Consider the following 22263-nt stretch of genomic DNA (forward strand, 5'->3'; position numbering starts at 1 on the left):
AGGATCAGCCCAAGAGCAGGGCTGGGCTCAGCCTGAGAGCAGGGCGAGAATCCCCACAAGATGAGAGCTGGTGTCTCCACAGGAACTGGATTGAGATCCCTCCAGAGGCAGGACTGGGATCCCCCCAGATCACAGACAGGAGCTCCTGGGACCTGGGCTGGGATGTGCTGGGATGAGAGCGGGATCTCCCCAGGAACGGGGCTGGGATATGCCCACATCACGGCTGGGATTGCCCCTGAGGCAGGGCCAGGACCCTCTGGGATCAGGACTGGGATCCCCCCATCAGTCCCAGGGTCACAGGGAGCCCAGGGTCACCGTGTCCCCAACCAGAGTGGCCTCAGGACTGGCCCCGAGCAGCATCCCTCGGGGACAGGGCTGGGCACAGGGATGAGGAGGAGGCAGAGACCCATCCGTGTCCGATCACAGAGCCGGGAGGCGCGGGGGCACCAGCACAGGTGTATTTTTGGGGCAGGATCCACCCGCCCCCGCGATTGCTCCGGAGCTGTACAACCCCCGAGCCCCCCGCGACAGGCACGGCCCCGGCACAGCGGGGAAACAATATTAACAGCAAATTCGGGGGGCACGGGGGGCGCGGAGCCCCTCAGCCGAAGGGACCCTTGACGTTCTTGGGCTGGAAGAGCGGCTGCTCCATGGGCATGGCCCCCAGGCACTCGGCGGGGCTGCAGTGCCCTGTCTTGCCCGGCTGCCCCGTGGCACCGGGAGGGCCGGGGATGCCGGGGATGCCCTGCTGCCCCACGGGGCCCGGGGGACCCATCTTCCCGTAGCCTGGTGGCCCTTGGGGACCTGGAAGAGATGGAGAGAAAGGGGGGGGGTGACAGGATGAGGGGGTGGCAGCAATGCCCAGCGTAGGGCTGGGGGCCACATGGAGGGATGGGGCTCACCTGGGGGTCCCGGGGGGCCGCTGTCCCCCATCAGCCCCACACCTTTCTCGCCTTTCTCTCCTTTGGCACCCGGCTCACCTGGGAGAGAGGGGGATGGAGAGGGGTGAGATCCCGGCACAACCGCAGCATCCCAGCAGCCAGGGACACCGGGAATGTCCTGGGGACACCGGCAATGCCACAGGGACTCTGGGAATGCCCCAAGGACACCAGGAACATCTCAGGGACACTGCGAATGCCCCAGGGACACTGGGAACGTCCTGGCAACGCTGGGAACACCCCAGGGACACCCATAACGTCTTGGGGACACTGGGAATATGATGGGGACATCAGGAACGCCCCAGGGACACCGGGAACGCCCCAGGGACGTAGGGAACATTCCGGGGACATTGGGAACGTCTAAGGGACACCGGGAACATGATGGTGACATCGGGAATGCCCCGGAGATCAGCACGTACCCCGCATGCCCGGCACGCCCTGCCGCCCCTCTCTGCCGATCTGCCCCGGCATCCCCGGGGAGCCGGGGGGTCCCGGCCGGCCGGGCAGCCCGTCCTTCCCGGGGGGACCGGGTCTGCCCGGGGATGCCACCATCTCCACCGGGAAGTGCAGCCGGGAGGTGTAATACGCCATCCGCTCTGCGGGGACAAGGACCGAGCTCAGCGCCGACGGGGACAGGGCGGGGACACGGGGAGGGTCCCCGGGCCTCGCCGCCATCCCCCCGGTTACCGTCAAACATCTTGTTCAGCTCCTGCCGGATGAACCTCTTGACCTCGTCGTAATTCACCACGTCTCCCTGCGGGGACACGAGGGGACACGCGACGGGCCACGGCCACCGCGCCCCGGCAAAGGGACAGGGTCCTGCCCCCCGACGCGGCCACCCGTCCTTACCATCATCCCCGGGGGTCCCGGTAGCCCGGGGCTGCCCGCGGGGCCCGGCGAGCCCGGGGGTCCCCTCTCCCCCGCCGGTCCCCGTGGCCCCACGGGTCCCATGGAGCCGCTTTTCCCCGGACCCCCGGGCATTCCGGCTCTGCCCTTCTCCCCGGGGTACCCCCGCTCGCCGGGGGATCCAGAGTCACCCTGTGGAGAGGAAAGGCTCAGCCCTGGGGTGCCGGGACAGCTGTGGGACACCGGGGAGGCGGCGGTGGCACTGCCAGGCTCCCCTCACCTTCTGTCCGGCCGGTCCCACAATGCCCGGTTTTCCTGGGGGTCCCTGGAAAACAGCAGCAGCGTGGCAGGGATGTCCCCACCCCGGCGACCCTGTGTCCCCATCCCTGTGTCCAGCGGGGCAGGAAAGCTCCAGAGCCCCCGCTCCTACCTCCTTCCCAACGGGTCCGTCCGGTCCCTGCTCCCCCTGCGAGGTGGTGACAGAATGAGGTGGTGACACCACGGGGCCACCCCCAAGGTCGCCACTGCTTCGGGGTACGGGGTCTGTGCCCTGCTGCACTCACCGGTGGTCCCGGGTGTCCCGGGGGTCCCGGCTGTCCTGGCATCCCCGGCAGACCCCGCTCCCCCACGGAGCCGCGCTCGCCCTTCAGCCCCTGCGCGGAGGAGGGAGCCGGGAGCATCGGGATCAGCGCGGGGCGGGGATGGGGACCCCAAACCCGCTCTCCGTGGTCCCATCCCGACCCCAAATCCCAGAGTGAGGGCTCCAGCCCTGGCAGTACTCACCACTCCAGCGAGGCCAGCGGGACCCGGCTGCCCCGGGCTGCCGGGGGGTCCCTGGGGACAGAGACAGGGGGGTCAGTTGGGGGTCACAGGTGATGTCCCCACTCCCTGCACCAGAGGGAGTCCCCGCCGTGATCCCCCCGTGGCTATGTCATGGGGGGCAGCTCCAACTTACGATGAGCCCTGGGGGTCCCTGCCGGCCTTGGGGTCCCATGGGTCCGGGGTCACCCTGAGGAAGGCGAGATGAGGAGGAGGAGGTGGGGAGGGGTGGTGACAAGGAAGGCAGGGTGGTGACAAAGGGCCCCAACCTGCCCAGGGGTCACCCAGCCCTCGCTCACCTCCGCTCCCGGCCGGCCCGTGCTCCCCGGGGGGCCAGGTTTGCCACAGTCACCCTAAAAGGAGGAAGGGACATCATGGGCAGAGCAACGAGTGGAGACTCTGGCCAGGCCCGAGGTCCCTGGGGATGTCACCACCCAGCGTCACCATCGCTCACCTTCGGTCCTGGGAGCCCTGGGTGTCCTGTCTTGCCCTTGAAACCCTGGAGAGAGAAAAGAGCTGAGTGGGGGTCCCAGGGTGCCACCAGCAGAGCCCAGCAGGTGACTCTGACTCTGCAGTGCTGGTCCAGGGCCAGCACCCAGAGCTCAGTGTCCCCAGGAACACGTGGTGGGACAGTCCCGGCTCAGGGGACCCCAGTCCTGGCTGCAGGGACATGCCAGGCACGGAGCACTAGGGAGGGGTGACAAGGAGGGCTGTCACTCACCGGAGGACCCATCATCCCTGGTGGCCCGGGGGGACCAGGGTCACCCTGGGGAGAAAGAGATGTGGGTTGGGGGTGTCCTGGGGGGGTGGTTCAGGGTGGCCGCCCCCCACCAAAACCCAAGAGAGCGCCAGAACCTCACCCTCAGCCCTGGCTTCCCGTCTTTGCCATCCAGTCCTTCCAAGCCAGCAGGGCCCTGTGGGGACAAGATGACAGTGACAGAGGGTGGTTTGCACTGAGGAGCTCTGGGGGTCCCCGAGGGACTTGCTCAGGGCACCCCAAGATATGGGAACAGATCCCTGGGGAATGGGAACGGGTCCCTGGGGAATGGGAACAGATCCCTGGGGAATGGGAACAGCCAGCGGTGTTCCCAGGAGCACCCAAGGGTGACACATGGAGGGGGTCTTACCTGGATTCCTGGGGGTCCAGGGGGTCCAGGGGGTCCTGGCATCCCCGCGGGGCCTCGCATGCCCTCACTGCCCTGCAAGAGCCACAGGAGGTCATGGGCAAAGCCAGGGCTGGGCACCAAATCTGGGGGACAAGGGGTGACACCACAGAGCATTGCCCGGTGGCACTTGCCCCTGGCACTCACCTTCTCGGCCACAGGCCCTGGTGGCCCAGCTGGACCAACCTTTCCTGGGAAACCAGGAGGACCCTAAACAGATGAGGGGTGTTGAGTTAATGGGGGATCCCAGCAGAAGAGCCCAGCCCATAAATCCCGCTCTTCCCCAACTTATTTTAATGGGATTGCTCTGGAGCTGCTCCCTGCACCTCATCCCACTCGTGTCCCCCGGGTAGAACCCCCTGTCCCCATCCCTGGCCCTGTGGGGACACCCAGACACACAGCCAGGGATGGGCACCAAGCCTTGGAGACACCTTCCTGGAATTCCCGGGGGGATGTACTCATCATTCCCAGTGGGATTTACTCACCGGTGGTCCCGGGAAGCCAGGCTGGCCCTGGAAACCCTACAGAGACACAAGAGCTGAGCCAGACCCCACAGCCACATCCTGCCCCATGGGGGTCCTCAGGGGGGTTCTGGCCCCTTTGGGGACACTCACCTGGTCGCCTTTCTCTCCAGCGCTTCCCGGTAGCCCACGCTCGCCCCTGGGACCCTGCGGAGAGACGGGACGAGGTGGTGGGAGCACCCCACAACACCCACAGCCACCCCTCTCCCACCCCATAACCCTCAGGGTGGGCACCTACCGCTGGCCCCACAGGACCGGGCAGCCCGTCCACGCCGGGGGGTCCCTGGGAAGGACAGGGATGGGATCAGATGGATGTGGCTGGAAGGATCCCAGTGCCGGTGCCCACGGAGAGGGGGGCACCTGGGGGAGAGCCCGGCCCCACTGCCCCTGATTAGGGCCCCGAGGGACTCACCAGCTCCCCTTTCTCTCCGGGGGGGCCCACGTAGCCTCGCTCGCCTTTGATGCCCTGGGGAAGGAAGGGGACAAGGTGGGATGTGGGGCAGGGATGGGATTTGGGGAATGGATGGGAGATGGGGCAGGGGTGGGATTTGGGGCAGGGATGGGATATAGGGCAGGGATGGGTTTTGGGGCAGGGATGGGTTTTGGGGCAGGGATGGGACATGATGCAGGGGTGGGATTTGGGGAATGGATGGGAGATGGGGCAGGGGTGGGATTTGGGGCATGGATGGGATTTGGGTGAGGGAGGGGATATGGGGCAGGGATGGGATTTGGGGCATGGATGGGATATGGGGCAGGGATGGGTTTTGGGGCAGGGATGGGTTTTGGGGCAGGGATGGGTTTTGGGGCAGGGATGGGATCTGGTGCAGTGATGGGACATGGGGCATGGATGGGAAATGGGTGAGGGATGGGATATGGGTGAGGGATGGGATTTGGAGCACAGATGGGATATGGGACACAGATGGGATATGGGGCAGGGATGGGACATGAGACACGGATGGGGCACAGATGGGATTTAGGGCATGGATGGGACATGATGCAGGGATGGGATTTGGGGCAGGGATGGGATTTGGGTGAAGGATGGGATACGGGGCATCAGTGGGATTTGGGGCATGGATGGGATATGGGACATGGATGGGACATGGTGCATGGCTGGGATTTTGGGGCATGGATGGGACATGGGACATAGAAGAGGAGAGATGGAGACACAGCCGGGGCATGCTCAGGGCGCAGGTGCCCTGGCATGGATGAACAGGATGCTGGGAATGTGTGGGATGGGATTGGATGGACAGGACAGAGATGAGCCCTGCAGGGACACGGCGCTCTGTGCCCACCGGGGTCCCCAAATGCAACATGGGGGGGGGCTCTCAGTGAGCACCAGGAGGGACACGAGGACCCCCAGGGGCTGCCTGGTGCTCCCAGTACTCACAGGAAGGCCGGGGGGCCCTGTAGCTCCGGGGTATCCGGGTTGTCCTGGAGGTCCCTGTGTGTGAGGACAAGGACACTGAGCCACCTGCAGTGCCCCAGCCAGGTGCCAACCCCCGCGGGCCACCAATGTCCCCCTGTCCCCTCGTCCCACAGCACTCACCGGCTCCCCTTTGGCTCCGGCGAGCCCGGCAGGGCCACGTTCCCCTTGGAGACCCTTTGGGGGGAGAAGAGAGGAGATGCAGGGGGGTCTCCTCCAGCCCCTCCCGGGGCTGTGCCCACCTGGCAGCAGGACCTGGGCACAGTCCATGGGTCTGTGACCTCTGCCAGCCTGCTGGGATCGCGGCTGGGCTCCCTCCACCCCTGGCACAGCCACGGGCACCGGGGGCAGTGCCCAGGCATGGGGGGGGGGGATGCTCAAACCCTGGCGCTGTGACCCTGGAGCCAAGGAAAGCTCAGACCTGGGGGGACTGTGGGGGGTGCCCAGAGCTGGCTCCAGCCCTCAGCTCCAGCCTGGTGCTCCCCATCCTCCCAGGGTGACACGGGGACAGCCGGGAGCCCAACAGGGACCTCCGGGGTGGGTTAGTGGAGTGACGTGGTGCCGAGGTGGCAGAGAATGACAGGACACGCTGGCACACCGCAGAGCACGGCCCACAGAGAGCCCCAGAGAGCCCCAGAGAGCCCCAAAGAGCCCCAGAGAGCCCCAAAGAGGCCGTGGGGTGACGGTGACATTAGTGGACGAGGGGACACGAGCAGGAGTGCAGGATCCTCCGAGAGCCGCCGGCACAGCCCCACCACGGGCTCCTGTGGGGAGCGAGCAGGGCGGGAGCAGGAGGATGGAGATGGAGGTGGAGATGAGGATGAAGATGGAGATGAAGATGGAGATGGTGGTGGAGGCTGAATGACCACAGAGGAGTGACCGAGGAGGAGGATGAGCCCAGGCAGCACCGGCCACACACGGGATCCTCCTGGTCGCCACAAATGTCCCTTGGAAGCCACCAGGTGCCCCCCCGTGGGAGCTGTGATGGTCACCCAGCTGAGGTGGCAGGTCCCTGGCACACCTGGAGCCGCGGAGCTGCGCCAGGTCCCGCGGTGGTGAAGAGACCCAGCACCAGATCCCTGAGCTGAGGAAGATCATCCCGGGTCTGCCGGGCCCCCCTGCCTTGGGATGGAGGAATGGGAATGGAGGGATGGAGATGGAGTGGGAGGGGAGGGGCAGCTGTGCTGCGGCTGCTCCCGGCGGGGACGGGGACAAGGGACACAGCCAAACCAAGCGGCAGCGACACAAGGGCACAGAGCGGAGCCGTGCTGGGTTCTTACGGGCAGTCCGGGTGCGCCCGGCGTTCCGGGAAAGCCTGGGGGGCCCTGAGGGGAGAAACAGGGAGGTCACAGCTTGGAAAAAGTGCTGGGGAGCCCGGGCTGAGCCCTGGGGGTGCCACAGAGCTCCTGTTCCACCTCCGGGCTGGCAGCACCTTCACCTCCATCTCCAGCCTCGCCGGGGACATCCGTGCCATGCCGTGCCACGCCTGTGCCTCGCCACGGCCACGCCCCACTGCCCGTCACCACGGCCTCAGGGCAGGGTGCCAGGCCCCTTTGGCAATCAGCTTTTAAGGGCTCTGAGCCCCCCAGAATCCCCCCACCCCGGGCAGGGGTACTTACGATGGGCCCAGGTGGTCCCGGGGGTCCCCGCAGTCCTGGCGAGCCCTGGGGAGGGACGGGGTGTGGTCACCAAGTGTGACCACAGAGGCGGGGACAGCCCCGAGGGGCACCACGGGACCTGCCCCAGCCCCCGGGAAGGGCTGGCATGGCAGGAAAGGGGGTCCATGGATGGGTTGGAGCTCACCCACCTGCTCTCCTCTCTCTCCTGGGATGCCCGGAGCTCCTGGCAGCCCGGGATCACCAGCGCAGTCAGGGCTGTCACCCTGAGGGGAGTGGGGGACACATCAGGACCCCAGACCTGCCCACCGCCCATCACCCACCTCCGAGCCCTGCCAAGCACCCCGCAAGCAGCTTCTACTCCCCAAAGCCCCCACAGTTGGTCCTGGATGCCCAGCAGGGACCGTCCCTGGGGAGCAGGGGGTGGGACAAGGGCCCCAGCGCCACTCACCCGAGGCTCCTCCGCTCGCGGGAACTGCACAAAGCACTGCAAGAAAACCTCGGAGTCACCCCGCTGCGACAGGACGAGCCTGTCCCCTCCCAGGATCCAGGCGGTGTCCGGAAGCCTGCCCGCATTCCCAGTAGGACCAGTGTCCCCAAAGCGTGCCCACAGTGTCCCCAAAGCGTGCCCACTGTGTCCCCAAAGCACGTCCAGTGTGCGGTACTTCCCCCAACTCCCACACAATCCAAATCGCCGGGACTCGGGAGCACCTCTACAGCTCCCCCTCCACGGCCAGGAGGTGTCGGGCACCCAAATTCCCACCCGGAGCTGTGGGAATACTCACCCGGGCACAGTTCTCGCTGCCAGGGGCACCCGGCATGCCCCCATCCTCCTTCTCCCCCTCCAATCTGCCGGGAGCTTCCAGGGCCGCCTGCAGCTGGGCACAGTCCCCGCAGAGAGTCTGGGGGGGAAAGGGGGAGTCAGGGGCACCCCGAGGGGTCCCGCGGGGCAGGAGGGTGACCCCATCCCCACCCTCTCACCTTCAGCACCTCGATGTTCCTCTCGGCCATGACGGCCAGAGGTCCCTGGAAAAGAGGGAAGGAGGGATGGAGAAGAGGGATGGAACGACGGGAGGAGGGAAGGATGGGAGGGATGGAGAAGAGGGATGGAACGGTGGAAGGAGAGAAGGATGGGAGGAGGGATTGTCCCCAGGGATGGGGGAGCAGGGCAGGGGACACTGCCGTGGGAATTGTCACCACCTACCAGGTCTCCAGCCGGTCCAGGCAGTCCGGGCAAGCCGTTGTGTCCCGGCATTCCCTAAATCCAAGGGGACACCGAGTATTCAAACCCTGCCCTAAAAAGATGGCGATCATTCCTGCTCTCCCATGGCTCACCTGGCGACCGGGGGCACCGGGCGGCCCAGGGGGACCGGGAGCTCCGGGGGGACCCTGCAAGACCCCAAAAAACGATCAGAGGGAGGCAAGGGGGGTGTGGGAGGGGCACAGTGGGGGTGACACCGACCTGCGGACCAGGCTGGGGCTGCCAGGACATCCCGGTCCATAATCCTGGGGCTCCCTGCGGGTGAGAGACGGGGAAGAGAATCCGGGAGGGTGAGACGGGGCCGGGGGGGGTGCCCGTGAGGGTGACACGGAGCCGGGGGAGGGGGTGGCACTCACCGGCATCCCGGTGTAGTTGGGGTCCTGGCGGGGGCTGGGGGCACAGGAACACTCCCCGGGCTCTCCCTATGGGCAGAGGGGGTGAGGAACAGGGCGGGCAGAGGGGGTGGCACGGGGGGCACAGCTCCACCCGGGCCCCAACTCACCTTCTCTCCCGGGGCGCCCTTCTCCCCCTGCCAGAGGAAAGCCGAGATGGGCATTAGGGTGGGTCCCCGGTGCCCCCCACCCACGGCGGGGCACCAGCTCGGCCACCCACACCCCTGGCACAGCCCCCTGGCAGCCCCCCGGACCTACCGGCTGCCCGCTGGACCCGGGGAGCCCTCGCTGCCCCTCGGGGCCCTGCGAGGAAGAGGAGAGTGAGGAAACTTCCTGGCTTGGCCAGGGTCGAGGTGCCAGTGGGGTGGCACTGCCCATCCTGGAGGACAGGACCTACCGGTGGCCCTGTGACGCTGCTCCCTGGTGGTCCAGGGGGTCCCGTGGCACCTTTGGGGCCCGGAGGTCCCTGCAGAGGAAGGACAGCAGGAATGGGGAGCACGGGGCACACCGAGGGCTGGGGGACGCTCTCTTACCTTGGCACCTTTCTCTGCTGCCATCCCCGGGGGTCCCTGCGGTCCGGGGGGGCCCTGGGGGCAGGACAGGGTGTCGGTTCCTCCCAGTGAGGGGACAGCAGTGTCCCCAGAGCTGCCACAACCCACACAGGGGGCTGGCAGGAATTGAGGGCTGCCCCATCACCCAGGGCTGGGCACCCCAAAACCCCACCCCCAAACCCTACTCACGGGGGGTCCGGGGGGTCCGGTGCTCCCGGGGTCTCCCTGGGAAAAGCAGATTGTGTGAAAGCCACCAAAGCCACCCAGCATGGCACGTGGACAACACCGGCACCCCAAAACCCACCTGCGGTCCCGGCTGGCCGATCCCCCGCGGTCCTGGCTCACCCTATGGACACAGAAGAGCAGTGAGATGCCCCCAAGACCCCACACCCAACCCCTGCACCCCATTAGGGACACAGAAGGGCAGTGAGGTGCCCCCAGGACCCCACACCCAACCCCTGCACCCCATTAGGGACACAGAAGGGCAGTGAGGTGCCCCCAGGACCCCACACCCAACCCCTGCACCCCATTAGGGACACAGAAGGGCAGTGAGGTGCCCCAGGACCCCACACCCAACCCCTGCACCCCGTTAGGGACACACAGGGGCAGGGAGGTGCCCCCAGGACCCCACACCCAACCCCTGCACCCCATTAGGGACACAGAAGGGCAGTGAGGTGCCCCCAGGACCCCACACCCAACCCCTGCACCCCATTAGGGACACAGAAGGGCAGTGAGGTGCCCCAGGACCCCACACCCAACCCCTGCACCCCATTAGGGACACACAGGGGCAGGGAGGTGCCCCCAGGACCCCACACCCGGCCCCTGCACCCCACTCACCTGCAGCCCCTTCGGCCCAGCGGGGCCCTGCACCCCCGGCAGTCCTGGCTTCCCCTAAAACACAGCAGGGTCACCCCGAGGACACGATGCCACCGGGGCCCTGTGGCCGTGGGGAGGGGGCACTCACGGCTCTGCCCGGCTGGCCGATGCCCGGCGGGCCCTGGTCCCCTTTGGCACCGGGTTTTCCCGGGATGCCCACCACGTCCGAGAGGTCCCCGAGCACGGCGGGGCCGGGCTCGCAGGCGTCTCCCTGCGGGGAGGGGACAGGAGAAGGATGGAGGGGTGGGTGACACCGAGGTGACGGGGCACAGGTCCCCAAAATGTGGGGGGGGGTCTCACCTTGTCGCCTTTGGGGCCGGCCGGTCCCCTGATGCCAGGCTCACCCGACAGCCCTGGGACACCGGCCATGCCCGGGGTGCCCGGGTCCCCGGGGCTGCCAGCGTCGCCCTGGCGAAGAGAGGGGACAAGGCTGGCACGGGGAGGCAGGGGACAAGGCACGCGCAGAGGTGCCAGCCCCCTGTGCCACCACCAGCGCCACCAGGAGCCACCCCGAGCCCCTCTCACCTTCTGTCCCTTCTCGCCAGCGTCGCCGGGTCTGCCCTGGGGAAACGCAGGAACGGGTCAGGCTGGGGCATCCCCCCCCAAAAACGGGCACGGGGGGCACGGGGGGCACGGGGGGCACTCACCGCTCTGCCCGGGGGGCCACCAGGGCCCCTTTGTCCTGCTGGCCCCGGCACTGCCACCAACGTCGCTGTCCCTTGGAGGGCTTGCGGGGTGGGAGGGCACTGCCCGCATTGCTCGCCCTGCGGAGGGACGTGCCCGCTGCAGGGTGGCGAGTGGGGGACGGGGGGTCACGGCCCCCCTGCCCTCCCCATCTCAGCGCCGTCCCGTGCCAGGAGCTGCCCAGGTCTCAGCTGGGGAGGCGGCAGGGACAGGGCAGGGACAGGGGTGTCCCCAATGTCTCACCTTCTCTCCCTTGAGCCCCCGCACACCGGGATCTCCCTTCTCTCCCGGGATTCCCTGGGCCCGGAATTCACAGCACAGGTGAGACCGCGGCCCCCAAAACCCGGCTCCGGCACCCCTGAGCCCCCAGACCCCTCCTGCACCCCTGGGCTCCCCACCCCGAGCCCCCAGACCCCTCCTGCACCCCTGGGCTCCCCACCCTGAGCCCCCAGACCCCTCCTGCACCCCTGGGTTCCCCCCCCGAGCCCCCAGACCCTTCCTGCACCCCTGGGCTCCCCACTCTGAGCCCCCAGACCCCTCCTGCACCCCTGGGCTCCCCCATCCTGAGCCCCCAGACCCCTCCTGCACCCCTGGGCTCCCCACCCTGAGCCCCCTCTGTGTCCCCACTCACCGGTCTGCCCGTGGGTCCCACATGGCCGCTGTCCCCCTGAAATGGAGCGGGCTCATGGTCATCAGGGCCAGGATCAGGATTAGGGTCAGGATCAGCCAAGCCTGCCCCGACCCCATGGGATGATCCAGCCCTTCCCGCTTCTTCCAGGGGTGTGAAGAGTGGGGGTCACTCACCTTCTCGCCCTTGATCCCAGCCAGCCCGGAGAGCCCCATTTCGCCCTGCTGGACACCCCATGGTCACTCACCCGGCACCCACAGCACCTCCGGGGTGCCAGCCCAGCACGGGACAGGAGGGTCTAGCCCCGGCACTCACCGGCAGCCCCGGCTCCCCCTCGAGCCCCTCGGCGGGGCCGCGGCGCAGCGCGGCGAGCACACGGAGATCACAGGACAAGCACGAGTCCCCCTGGGATGGCGGGAGGGGACAGCTCAGGGTGGGGCGCAGCGGCCGAGCGCGGGGGTGGGATGGCGGGTCACACACTCACCTTCTCCCCTTTCATCCCCTGGATGCCGGCGTCTCCCTGGGAAGGAAAAGCAGGAGCTGGACGCTGCTCGGCGTCCCCCAGGTCCAGCTGGGGACAAGCCAGCTCACCCCGTGTCACCTACCCTGTCCCCTTTGGGTCCTGCGGGGCCGGGTGTGTCCTGGGAACGCGGAAACAGAGGGAACATCAGGGATGCTGAGGTGAGACAGCTCTGCCCTCCACCCCACTCATCCCTGCGTTCAGACTCACCGAGACCCCGTCCCTGCCGGGCGCTCCGGGCTCTCCCCGCGGTCCTGGCTTGCCGGGAATTCCGATGGCACCGAGCATCCCCTCCGGACACACCTCGCACGGCTCGCCCTGCCCGGTGGCAGCGGTGAGACAGAGCCCAGCTTGGGGGTCCGTGGAATGCCCCCCGCGATGCCCCGAGGCCGGGGGATGTGCCCGTGGGCACCCCCGGGCCACTCTGTCACCGCACCCACCTTGTCTCCTTTCGGCCCCAGGACACCGGGGGGACCCTGCGGGAGGAAAGCGGGGACGGGGCTGCTTCAGGGAGGCCAAGGTGTGCCCCATCAGTGCCACCCAGCACCCCTCAGCTGGCCACCAGCCGCGTCACGGGATGATCCCAGGATGGTCATCATTTGGGATGATCCCAGCCCCGAGCAGGGCCGCCGGTTTTCCCAAAGCCCTCTCGACTCCCGGGCTCGGATCCCGTCACCTCTCCGGCCAAGCAGCCCCGACCCCGAGCCAAGAAACCCGGCCCTGACCCCGGGCTTTGGCTCCCGGTCCCGCTACTCACGGGTGTCCCAGGCGATCCTCCGGGTCCAGGAGCTCCCGGGCTGCCCTGGAGCCAGAGATGGGAAAACCGGAGCTCAGCAAGGGGAAACACCGCAGCTCTGGGCCCTCTGTGATGCCCCTGTCCTCCCGGGGGGGGTTTCCTGCCCCCCAAGCCAGGTCTTTGGGCCACCCAAGGAGCTTGGCCAGCCACAGCTCAGCCGTGCTGGATCCGGCTCCGGGCATCGGGAACAGCAGGGACCCCTTTCCCTCCACTCACCTTCTCTCCCTTCGGACCCGGGGGTCCACCGGGGTCACCCTGAAAGGGACAAAGGGTGGTGTTAGCCCTGCTCAGGTGCCCTGGCCAGCCAGCCCTGGCAATGCCCACCGTGGGGACAGCACCGTGGCACACGGGTCCTCACCGGCTTCCCTGGAAAGCCAATCCCTGGAGATCCTGGCTTCCCTGGGGGGCCCGGTTCACCGGCCAACCCCTCGGGTCCCACGAGGCCGGGGTCACCCTGGAGGACAATGGAGGGGTGGCAGTGCTGGCAGTGCCACCAGGTACCCCGTCTCCCACCCCTCACCCCCAAAGCCCCAGGTACCTTCTGGCCCTTGGGCCCCACCACGCAGATCTCTCCAGGCCGGCCCTGGCAGGAGGGGATTGGGATGTGAAGGCTCCTGTGGCCAGGCCCCCTTGTCCAGGGAATGCCCAGGGGGTGCCCAGGGGGTGCCCAGGGGGTGCCCAGGGGGTGCCCAGGTACTGCCCAGCACTACTCACATCACGCCCAGGGTGCCCTGGCTTGCCCTGCAGTCCCCCATCGCCCTTCTCGCCCTTCTGGCCCTGCAGGACAGATGAATGTCACCCGTGGTGTCACCCGTGGTGTCACCCATGGTGTCACCCAAGCTACCCAAGCTGGCACTGGCATGTGCTGCCACCTCTGCCACCATCCCAGGTGTCCCTGCTGCGATGCCCACAGGTGGGCTGGACTCACCTTCTGCCCATCAGTGCCCGCTGGCCCCGGGAATCCCTGCACGGGAAAAACGGGACAAAGGGGGTGCCCAGGTGGGCTCAGGCAGGGTCCCCTCCTGCTCCTTTCATGCCCACACGGAGCTGGACCCCCCCCACCACAGCCCAGGGCAGGGGACTCCCGCAGTGTCCCCACGCCGTGGCCCCACAGCCGAGTGGCACTTACCGCCTGCCCACGCTGCCCCTTCTCACCCCGCGGCCCCTCAGCGCACTGGGAGGAGGAGGAGGATGAGGAGGAGGAGGTGAGAGGAGAGGCAGAGACAGGGAGGGGGTTTGGGGAGGGTTTGGGTGGGCTCTCACCTGCACGGGGCCACCGGGGTGGGTGCGCACGCAGTCCAGGCCCTGCGGAGGGGGGGAGGCGGCTCAGGGATGAGGGTGGGGGGGTTTGGGGATGGGAGCACCCCCAGGGCAGCAGGACGCCCCTGTGCTGGGGATCCCACAGGGAGAGGCCCCCCAGCAGAAGGGGACAGGCCAGGGGTAGGTTGGGGACACTCACACGCTCTCCCTTCTCCCCTTTGGCACCGGCGGTGCCAGGGAGGCCGCGCTCGCCCTTGGTGCCCTGCAAGAGAGGGAGGGGTGGGTGACAAACAGGCACGGGGTGGGTGACAAGCGGGCACAGGGTGTCCCCCACAGCAGGGCCCACAGCTCCTGACAGGAATGCTCCGGCACAGCATTCCCACATTTCCGCTGGAGCTGAGCTCTGGGTGTCCTGGGAGGTGGCAAACCTACCTTTGGACCTGGGGGACCAAGGGTGACCTGTGGAGGCAGGAGAAAGGTGTCCCCCAAGGGCACGGTGGCTTCACATGGCAGCAGGAGAGCCCTGAGCCTGCCACGGTCCCCATCCTCCCAAAACTCCTGTCCCCAAGTGCCACCATGGGGCACAGAGTTCCCAAATGCCTGCCATCCCCCTGCCATCCCCCTGCCATCCCCCCACACCCCCAGCCAGCAGCTGCTGTAGGAATGGGGCCACATCTGGAAAGGATCAGGGACCTTCCAGATGTTGCAGGGCCCTGGGCCAGGAGGAGCTGTGGGGTCGTGGGGGGCTGGTGACAGCACCCCGGTGGCTTTTGCCACCCCCAGCTCACAGCCCAGCTGGGCCAGCTCGGCGTCCCCACGTCCAGTGCCACACTCACATTTCCTGATGCCATCTGGGGCGAACAGGGAGGGCACTGGAAGAGACAGGGATGGAAGCTTGGAGCAGATCCACGCACTGCCCACGGCACCCCAAACCCCACAGCACCCCAAACCCCACAGCATCCCCAAACCCCACAGCCACTGCCCTGCTCCCCTGGGCACCGCACCCCTCAGGGCTCCCCCAGCAGCATCTTCCCCCAGCCCTGGAGCGCTCTGGGCACTGGGAATTCCTGGATGGAAAAGGGAAAAGCCGCCGTGTTTCCTCCCCGGGGAGCTGATGAGGTGCTGGCCTGGCTCTCTCTGTGGATTTGTGGCTTGACCACGGCTCTGCTGGGCCAAACCAGCCCCTCCAGGCTGCTCCCCACGGGACTGGGGACAGGTAGGATGTGGCTGTGTCCCCATGGCCTCCAGCCCCCAGCCCTGGCAGGATCCCAGCCCTGGGACACAGCAATGAATCCCCCGTGGTGGGATGAGGGATCCCAGAGACACTCAGGGATGAGGAACAGGAGCGCTGGAGACATTTCCCAGCTCTGGCAATGCTCCGGAGACGCTCGGAGGGAACAAAGAGGCCCTTGGCCATAGCTGGGATCGCTCCAGCAGCAGCACAGAGAGAGTGGGGCCTCAATTCCTGCTCGGGGGAGCAGAGCAGCCGCTCTTCCCGGCATCCCAGGAGGGCTGGAAGCAGCTGGGACTTCCCAAATGTGACAGGGACAGAGCCAGACTGGGTCTGGGATAGTGGGTGGCACCCTGGGATAGCACTGGGAGGGTTGAGCGTGCCAGGACTGGGATAGCCAGGCTGGGACACCCTCACCTTCTCCTTGGGATCTTCCCTCAGGCTGGTCCTTCCCGAGGTTCTTCCCGGCTCCTGTGGGGAGAGAAGAGCACCGTGGGTGTCATCTGCCTGCGTTATCCCACCCCTGGCTGCTCCCTCTCCATGAATCCCGGGTTATCCTGCCCGGGCACCCATGGATGAGGCAGCGGTGGGACCACAGGAGCCCTCCCCTCCCTCATTCCCAGGCCTCCAGTCACCGGCACCTCCCTCCCGAGCCTCGCACCGGGTGGAAAAAGGGAGGAAGGGATTTTCCAGGGGCTGGATCAACGTGGCTGCACCGGGCACCACCGAGCTGCTGGCCACCCCAAAGGGCCAGGAATGGGATGGGGACAGGGGTGGGGATGGAGATGGGGACGGAGATGGGGACCAGGATGGAGCCAGGGGTGGAGATGGAGTCGAGAGCGGGGATGGGGACCGGGACGGGGATGGGGATGGGGTCGGGGCCGGGGATGGGAACCGGGATGGGGCCGGGATGGCCCTGCCGGAGCTCACGGTGCCCAGCGGCTCCTCCAGGCAGAAGCAGCGGGGTGAACACCCGGCCCTCGGGCTGCGGCACCATCTCGATGAGGTTGCTGCTCTGCATCAGCTCCGCTTGCCGGCGAGTCTTGGGCGCTTCCGTCTGGCACTGCAGGGACACAGCGGGGTGGCGGGGGGGCTGCCGGGGGACAGCCGGGGCCGTGGGGACAGGCAGCACGAGGAGGTGACACGCTGGGGGACAGACCTGCCCTCGCTGCGCCTCCCTCTGGGGAAAACCCTGAGCGTGCACGGGGCAGCTCCAGGGTCCTGCCAGGATTGGGGTGGGCACTCAGGGGCACTCAGGGGCACTCACCCCGCTGGCCGAGATCTCGCAGCACCCCCTCCCGCCTGCCAGCTCAGCGTCACAGTAGATGTGGGCTTGCTGGATGTCAAACTGCAGCGGGACGTGGGTGGCAGGTCAGGGGTGACCCTGGCACCAGCGGACGGAGCTGCCCCCACCCCGCGGGCACTCACCCGGACCGGGGTGCCACGCACGGCGTCCAGCCCCAGGAAGGTGTTGCCCTCCGGGGCCAGCGCCTGCCGCGGTCCCCAGCGGCTTGGAGGAGATGGAGGCACAGTCCAGGTGCACGGGACACGGCGTGGCCCTGCACGGCCACCACACCTTGTGCCACCGCCCGTCGAACAGGGATGCCACGGCCTTGCCCGCAAAGACGGCGCTGACGAAGGTGGCCCCCGGCGCCCTGGCCTGGAACTCCAGGCTTTTCTCGGGGCCGTGCACGGCCAGGGAGAGCTGGGCACAGAGGGGACAGCACCCCGCGCTCGGGGACGGCTCCTGGCTGTCCCCCTGGCGCGTCCCGCCGCATTCCCGGGATGTACCTGGGGGTATCCTTGGCGGTCGGTGACCTGGAAGAGGTACCAGTGCTCGCCGGGTGCTGTTCTTCTTCAGCAGCAAGGTGAGGACCAGGGTGAAGGTGGGGGCCAGCCCCCGGGGAAACACTTGCCTGTGGGGACACGTGTTGGGGTGGCCGGACCCTGCGGGGCACTCTGGGGACGGGGTTGTGCCCATCCATAGGGCACTTTCAGGTGGCAGCATCACCCCAACAGCCCCTCAGGGGTCCTGCCACGATGTGTCCCCACTGGTGGCACTCCAGATGCCATCACGGTGGATTCGGCCCCACACTGTGCACCCCAAACACGGCCCTGCTGGGGGCAGCTGCAGCACCCAGGGCCATGCTCTGATCCCAGAATTTTGTCCCTGGGAAGCTGGGAAATGCATCCATCATCCCTGTGGCAGCCTTTCTCCAGCTTGCCCACAGCCCATTAAACCACTGGAAATATTTGCTCCGGGCTCTGCTCCGCTCCCGGCCTTGGCTCCACATCCGTGATTTTCCAAGCCACCGCTCTGGAGCTGGACCAAGGGACTGGGACAAGGCCAGTGGTCTCCTCTGCTCTCCGTGGGGCACAGGGACACCTTGACTGGGCACTGAGGTGGGTGGGCAACCAGAGGAGTTCACAACCAGGGTACTGGGGCTGTCCCCATGTCTGGATTCCCAAGGCTGGATCTGGGATGCCACAAGCCCCCGGCCAAGAGCAGCACCAGCCTGGAGCATCCACCATCCATCCCAAAGCCATCCAAGGATTTGGCTGCCCAGGCTGGATCTCCTCACCCTCTGGAGAGCCCCATGCCCGGCACAGCTCTGTGCCAACCCTGGAGTGATGTGGGGACAAACCGCAGCCGTTTCCTGCAGGAACAGCTCCCGAGGACGTGGATCTGCTCCCGCTCTGCCACGCTGCAGCATCCCTGCCAGCCCTGGCACTATGGGCACCGGAGACGGAGGGGACAAGTGCCAGTCCCCGTGTGCCCCCCCAGCAGCCCCCCACACACCCAGCAGTGCCTGCTCAGAGCTGAGCAGCCTCTGGAGCTCGTCTGGAGCCCATGGGCGCCTGCCAAGAGCAACCGCAGAGCAGCCACAGAGCCCTGCTTGCGCAAGGTCTGGCCAGCACCCAGCCGAGCCGTGGCAGCCCGGGATTTTCTTTCGAGGAGGAAGGTGTTCGGGCAGCCCCGGGGTCTCCTGTGTGCCCACGGGTGACACGGAGCTGCCTGGCATCCCTGGCACCAGCTGAGGGCAAAGCCCATCCAGCTTCACCCAGACCCCAACCTTACAACACACACGGGGATGGTGCCTGGAGGAGCTTTGGGTCACCCAGGGCCACCTCACGGGTCACCCAAGGCCACCTCATGGGTCACCCAGGGCCACCTCATGGGTCACCCAGGGCCACTCACTGCGTGGGCTGGACCAGGGGCACGGTGCCCAGGCGCAGCACCGCTGGCCCCCGGGCGCTGCGGATCTTCTTGATGGACGAGATCTTCAGCAGGTCGAACCTTTTAATCAGGTTAAAACCTGCAGGACAGAGTGGAGGACGTAAGACCTGGCCCAGGGACAGGTGACAGTCCCCAGGCAGGGCACAGAGCCCATCCCCCGCCTGTTAAGGGACCTGAGAGGGTCTTTTCTTACCCGTGACGTTCTCATACTTGTCCCCAGCCAGATCCTCGTCCCAGAGCTGCGGGCACAGCTGCCCTGTGAGGCAAACCAGCACATCACTGTCACTGCAGCGTCCCCAGGCACGGTGGGACGAGCAGGGTGGGACCACACAGAGCTCCCCAAGTCCAGGAGGTGTTGCCAGGAGCCCCCCGAGGCAGCACAGACCAAGCAAACCCCGCTCCCAGGGCAGCGCAGGCTCCCGGCAGCCGGGAGGAGCGAAGCTGGAACGCTCCAGGAGCAGTTTGGAAGGGTCCGAGCTGGCCCTGCTGCCTCCCACAGGTGAAATGCTTTTCCCAGCTCCCGGAACAGCCCCGCGGCTGGAATCAGCATCAGGAGGCTCGGACGGGTGCCAGGGACACCCACAGTGCCACGGAGAGCTGTCTGCTCCTGTCCCATCCCGGTGACAGCTCGGAGCTGGCGGCCCCAGGGGACAGGGGTGAGGGTCCAGCCGGAGGCTGAGGCGCAGGAAATGCCGCGTCAGGCGCGGTCACGGGGGTGCTGCTGGTGTTCGCAGGGATAAATCACGGCTCCAGCAGCACCGAGTCACCTCCAGATGCGCCAGATGTTGGGAGGTGCGAGATAAAGGAGTAAACAAGGCGGTAGGGAGAGAAGGATTTGTTTTGTCTCCATGCACGGCGGCCCTGGAGCAGGGATGGGCACCAGCGATTCTCCCACCTCTTCCTTGGATGTTCCTGGGGGGTCTCTGACCGCCCCCCCCCCCCCCCCCCCCCCCAGCCCTTGCCCATCTCTCTGTCCAAGAGCTTGGCACCACAGTGGCTTGTCCCCCATGCTGACCACAGGGCCAGCAGTGGTGTGGGGACATGCCCTGGCCCTGGGGACCCCCGACCCAGCCACAGCAGTGAGGGTTGTGAATGTCCTGGCCACACGCAGAGTCCCCTCGGGGCCTGTGGGTGTCACAGCCGGGGGCAGAGTCCCCTCCCGCCGGCGCTGACATCACCCTCAGCAGGGCAGGGGACACAAAGCGCAGCATAAATCACCCCCGTGCGATCTCTTTGAAGCCTCTCCCAGCCCTGCTGCTGATCCCAAGGGAAAATCTCGCCTGTCCAACCCTCTATCCCTCAGGAAAGGCCAGGACACGGGAGGCTACGCCGTGCCGGGCAGCAGGGACCCCTCCACGGGCAAACCCGGGCCCCTCGGGCTGAGCCACCGCTCCACCCCCACCGAGCCTGATGCAACCACGGCGTCGCTTCCAGAGGCTCCTCCCCTGGAGCCCATCCCACGCCGGGAGCCACACGCAGGCCGGGGACACCCCGGCAGCGCTGGGCTCAGCCACGCTCCCCCTGTCCCACGTGGACACCCCCCAGCCCTCCACCATCGCGTGGGTCATGGCCAGACCTCTTCCCGACTCGCAGCTGGAGGCCAAACCTCTCTCGGGAGCTCTGTGCATCCTCACCGCTGCCCGGAGCGGTCCTCGCTCACCTGCCCCGCCCGCTCCCGCCCGGACCCGGCTCCACACGCGCTGCCGGACGCCGCTGCCTTGGCCGCCAGCTGGCACCGAGGGACGGAGAGTGGCCAAGCCCCGTCCCTCCCTGATGGCCGCGGCTGTGGCAGCGGTGTCGGGGTGTCCCGGGCTGGCTCCCCGCAGCCGGGCTCGCTCGGCTCAGCTCTGCCTGGCCCCCTGCCCGCACGGGATGCTGAGCAAAGCCCCGGCGCTCAGTCAGCAGCCACCGCTCCAGTCCTGGCACGTGGGGACCTGGCACAGCTCACGGTGATTCCGGCCACCTCCGTATTGTCACCCCCTGGGTCTGACCCAGCCCTCGCCTAAGGGACAGGCGAGGAGGGAGGTGGCTCCCAAGGCCTCGCTCCTGGTGGTCCTTACCTTCCGCTGGTGGCAGCTCCTTCCCCTGGCAGGCACTGACGAGCCCGGCGAGCGCCAGGGCCCAGAGACCCCTCATGGTGCCCGTGGCAGAGGCTCAGGGCCCGCACGGCTGCCTGCAAGAGAGAGACTCCAGGCAGCAGCGGGGTGGGCACCTGGTGGCCACCAGCCCATGGAGGTTGGCCACACCAGCAAAGCCACCAGCATGGAGCAGCGCTGACCCTGCTGGCCATGGCTCGGTGACGTTTTGGGGCTCAGTGTGACCCCCATCCATCTGCTCCACACCCAGCCCAAGCCTCAGCATCCCAGCATCCCTGGGCGTCAAACCCCAGCACCCGGATTTACTCCAAACATCCGGAAATGCGATGGCTGAGGTTCCCCAGAGTGGAACCGGGCACCTCCTGCGTGCACCCACCCAGGAAGGTCTCACTGCCTCCCGTTTTATCCCCCGGTGCCGTGCAGATCCCGGGGTATCCCTGCAGGTCACCCCGACCTGGCCTCCCTCCTGCTTCCTGCCACGAGGCACGGTCGGGCTGCAGGCCGGGAGCAGGAGCCGGGACAGACCGGACACACTCGGCTCCAGGGGCTGCTGCCAGAGCGGGACGTGCATTCATGTTCCTTCATCCCCCATCGCACAGCCCCCGGGACCCCCGGCAGCGGGGCCACCTCTGCCCTGCCTGCACGGGGCTCTCTCGCACCCCCAACTCTTCCCAGACTCCCAGCCCCCCTGTCCCGAAGCACAACCCCTTCACCGGTTGTCCCCCCTGCTGCCACCCGCCTGGCCTGGCCTGGCACTGCCTGCACCCACCTCTGCTCCCATTGCACCCACCCCCTGCACCCCTCCACCCCCGCTCCGCTCCCCAGCTCCCCCCGCCCGCTCCCCGCCTTCCCTGCGCCGCACCCTCCGCACCGGCGGGTCCCCGCGGCCCCGGGGCGTGATTAACTCCGGTGATTAACGGGGAATCCCCCGCTCGTCCCGTCCCGTCCCGCCGCAGGGCCGGGTTCCGCCGGGCTCCTCCCGCCCCCCGGTGCGGCCCTGCCCGGGGCTCACCTGAGCGGGGCTCGGCGGGGACGGGGCTGCCGGGGGGTGCGGGACACCGGGAACTCCGCCGCGGGACACCGGGAACTCCGCCGCGGGACACCGGGAGCGCCGCCCCCGCCGCCTTCCCCGCCTCCCTCCGGGGGGGGCTCGAGCCGCCCCCCAAGCGCTGCCCGCCCTCCGCACCACCCCCCACCCCAACCCGGGGGGGGCCCGGCCGCCGCCCGCCTTCGCATCCCCGCCCTTCTCCTCCTCCTCCTCCTCCTCCTCTTCCACCCCCGGGCGCCTCCCACGGCAGCGCCTTCCCTCCCTCCCCACCCGCCTTCCCCCCCCCCCCGCTCCGGGCGCTGGACCCCCGCCCAGAAGAGGGGAACCCCAATCCCGCGGGTGGGGTGTAGCCCATT

General features: G+C 67.8%; 1 protein-coding gene across 1 annotated transcript; it reads right to left on the bottom strand.

The window, feature by feature from the left end:
- Positions 1-442: 442 nt before the first annotated feature.
- COL16A1 (collagen type XVI alpha 1 chain) lies at positions 443-21998 on the bottom strand. Its single transcript, XM_048326979.1, is given in 74 exon segments — positions 443-804; positions 903-980; positions 1358-1534; positions 1626-1692; positions 1788-1976; positions 2065-2109; positions 2215-2250; positions 2348-2437; positions 2568-2618; positions 2740-2793; positions 2903-2956; positions 3058-3102; positions 3325-3369; positions 3464-3517; positions 3731-3802; positions 3914-3976; positions 4252-4287; positions 4381-4434; positions 4526-4570; positions 4700-4753; positions 5675-5728; positions 5834-5887; positions 6991-7035; positions 7330-7374; positions 7518-7592; positions 7778-7813; positions 8112-8228; positions 8308-8352; positions 8531-8584; positions 8662-8715; positions 8789-8842; positions 8944-9009; positions 9090-9116; positions 9238-9282; positions 9377-9445; positions 9513-9566; positions 9720-9755; positions 9835-9876; positions 10368-10421; positions 10495-10617; positions 10707-10814; positions 10932-10967; positions 11054-11170; positions 11334-11387; positions 11722-11757; positions 11895-11939; positions 12034-12123; positions 12203-12238; positions 12324-12359; positions 12449-12556; positions 12679-12714; positions 12996-13040; positions 13251-13289; positions 13393-13488; positions 13573-13617; positions 13749-13811; positions 13963-13998; positions 14164-14208; positions 14298-14339; positions 14494-14556; positions 14727-14753; positions 15131-15166; positions 15943-15996; positions 16456-16488; positions 16490-16588; positions 16793-16873; positions 16954-17028; positions 17030-17230; positions 17317-17367; positions 17369-17441; positions 18725-18842; positions 18957-19019; positions 20824-20936; positions 21872-21998. Coding segments are annotated over 73 exon segments (4824 nt in total). The 5' UTR covers positions 20900-20936; positions 21872-21998; the 3' UTR covers positions 443-601.
- Positions 21999-22263: the final 265 nt, after the last annotated feature.

Source organism: Corvus hawaiiensis, chromosome 23, assembly GCF_020740725.1.
Source record: "Corvus hawaiiensis isolate bCorHaw1 chromosome 23, bCorHaw1.pri.cur, whole genome shotgun sequence".
Classification (NCBI taxonomy): Eukaryota; Metazoa; Chordata; class Aves; order Passeriformes; family Corvidae; genus Corvus; species Corvus hawaiiensis.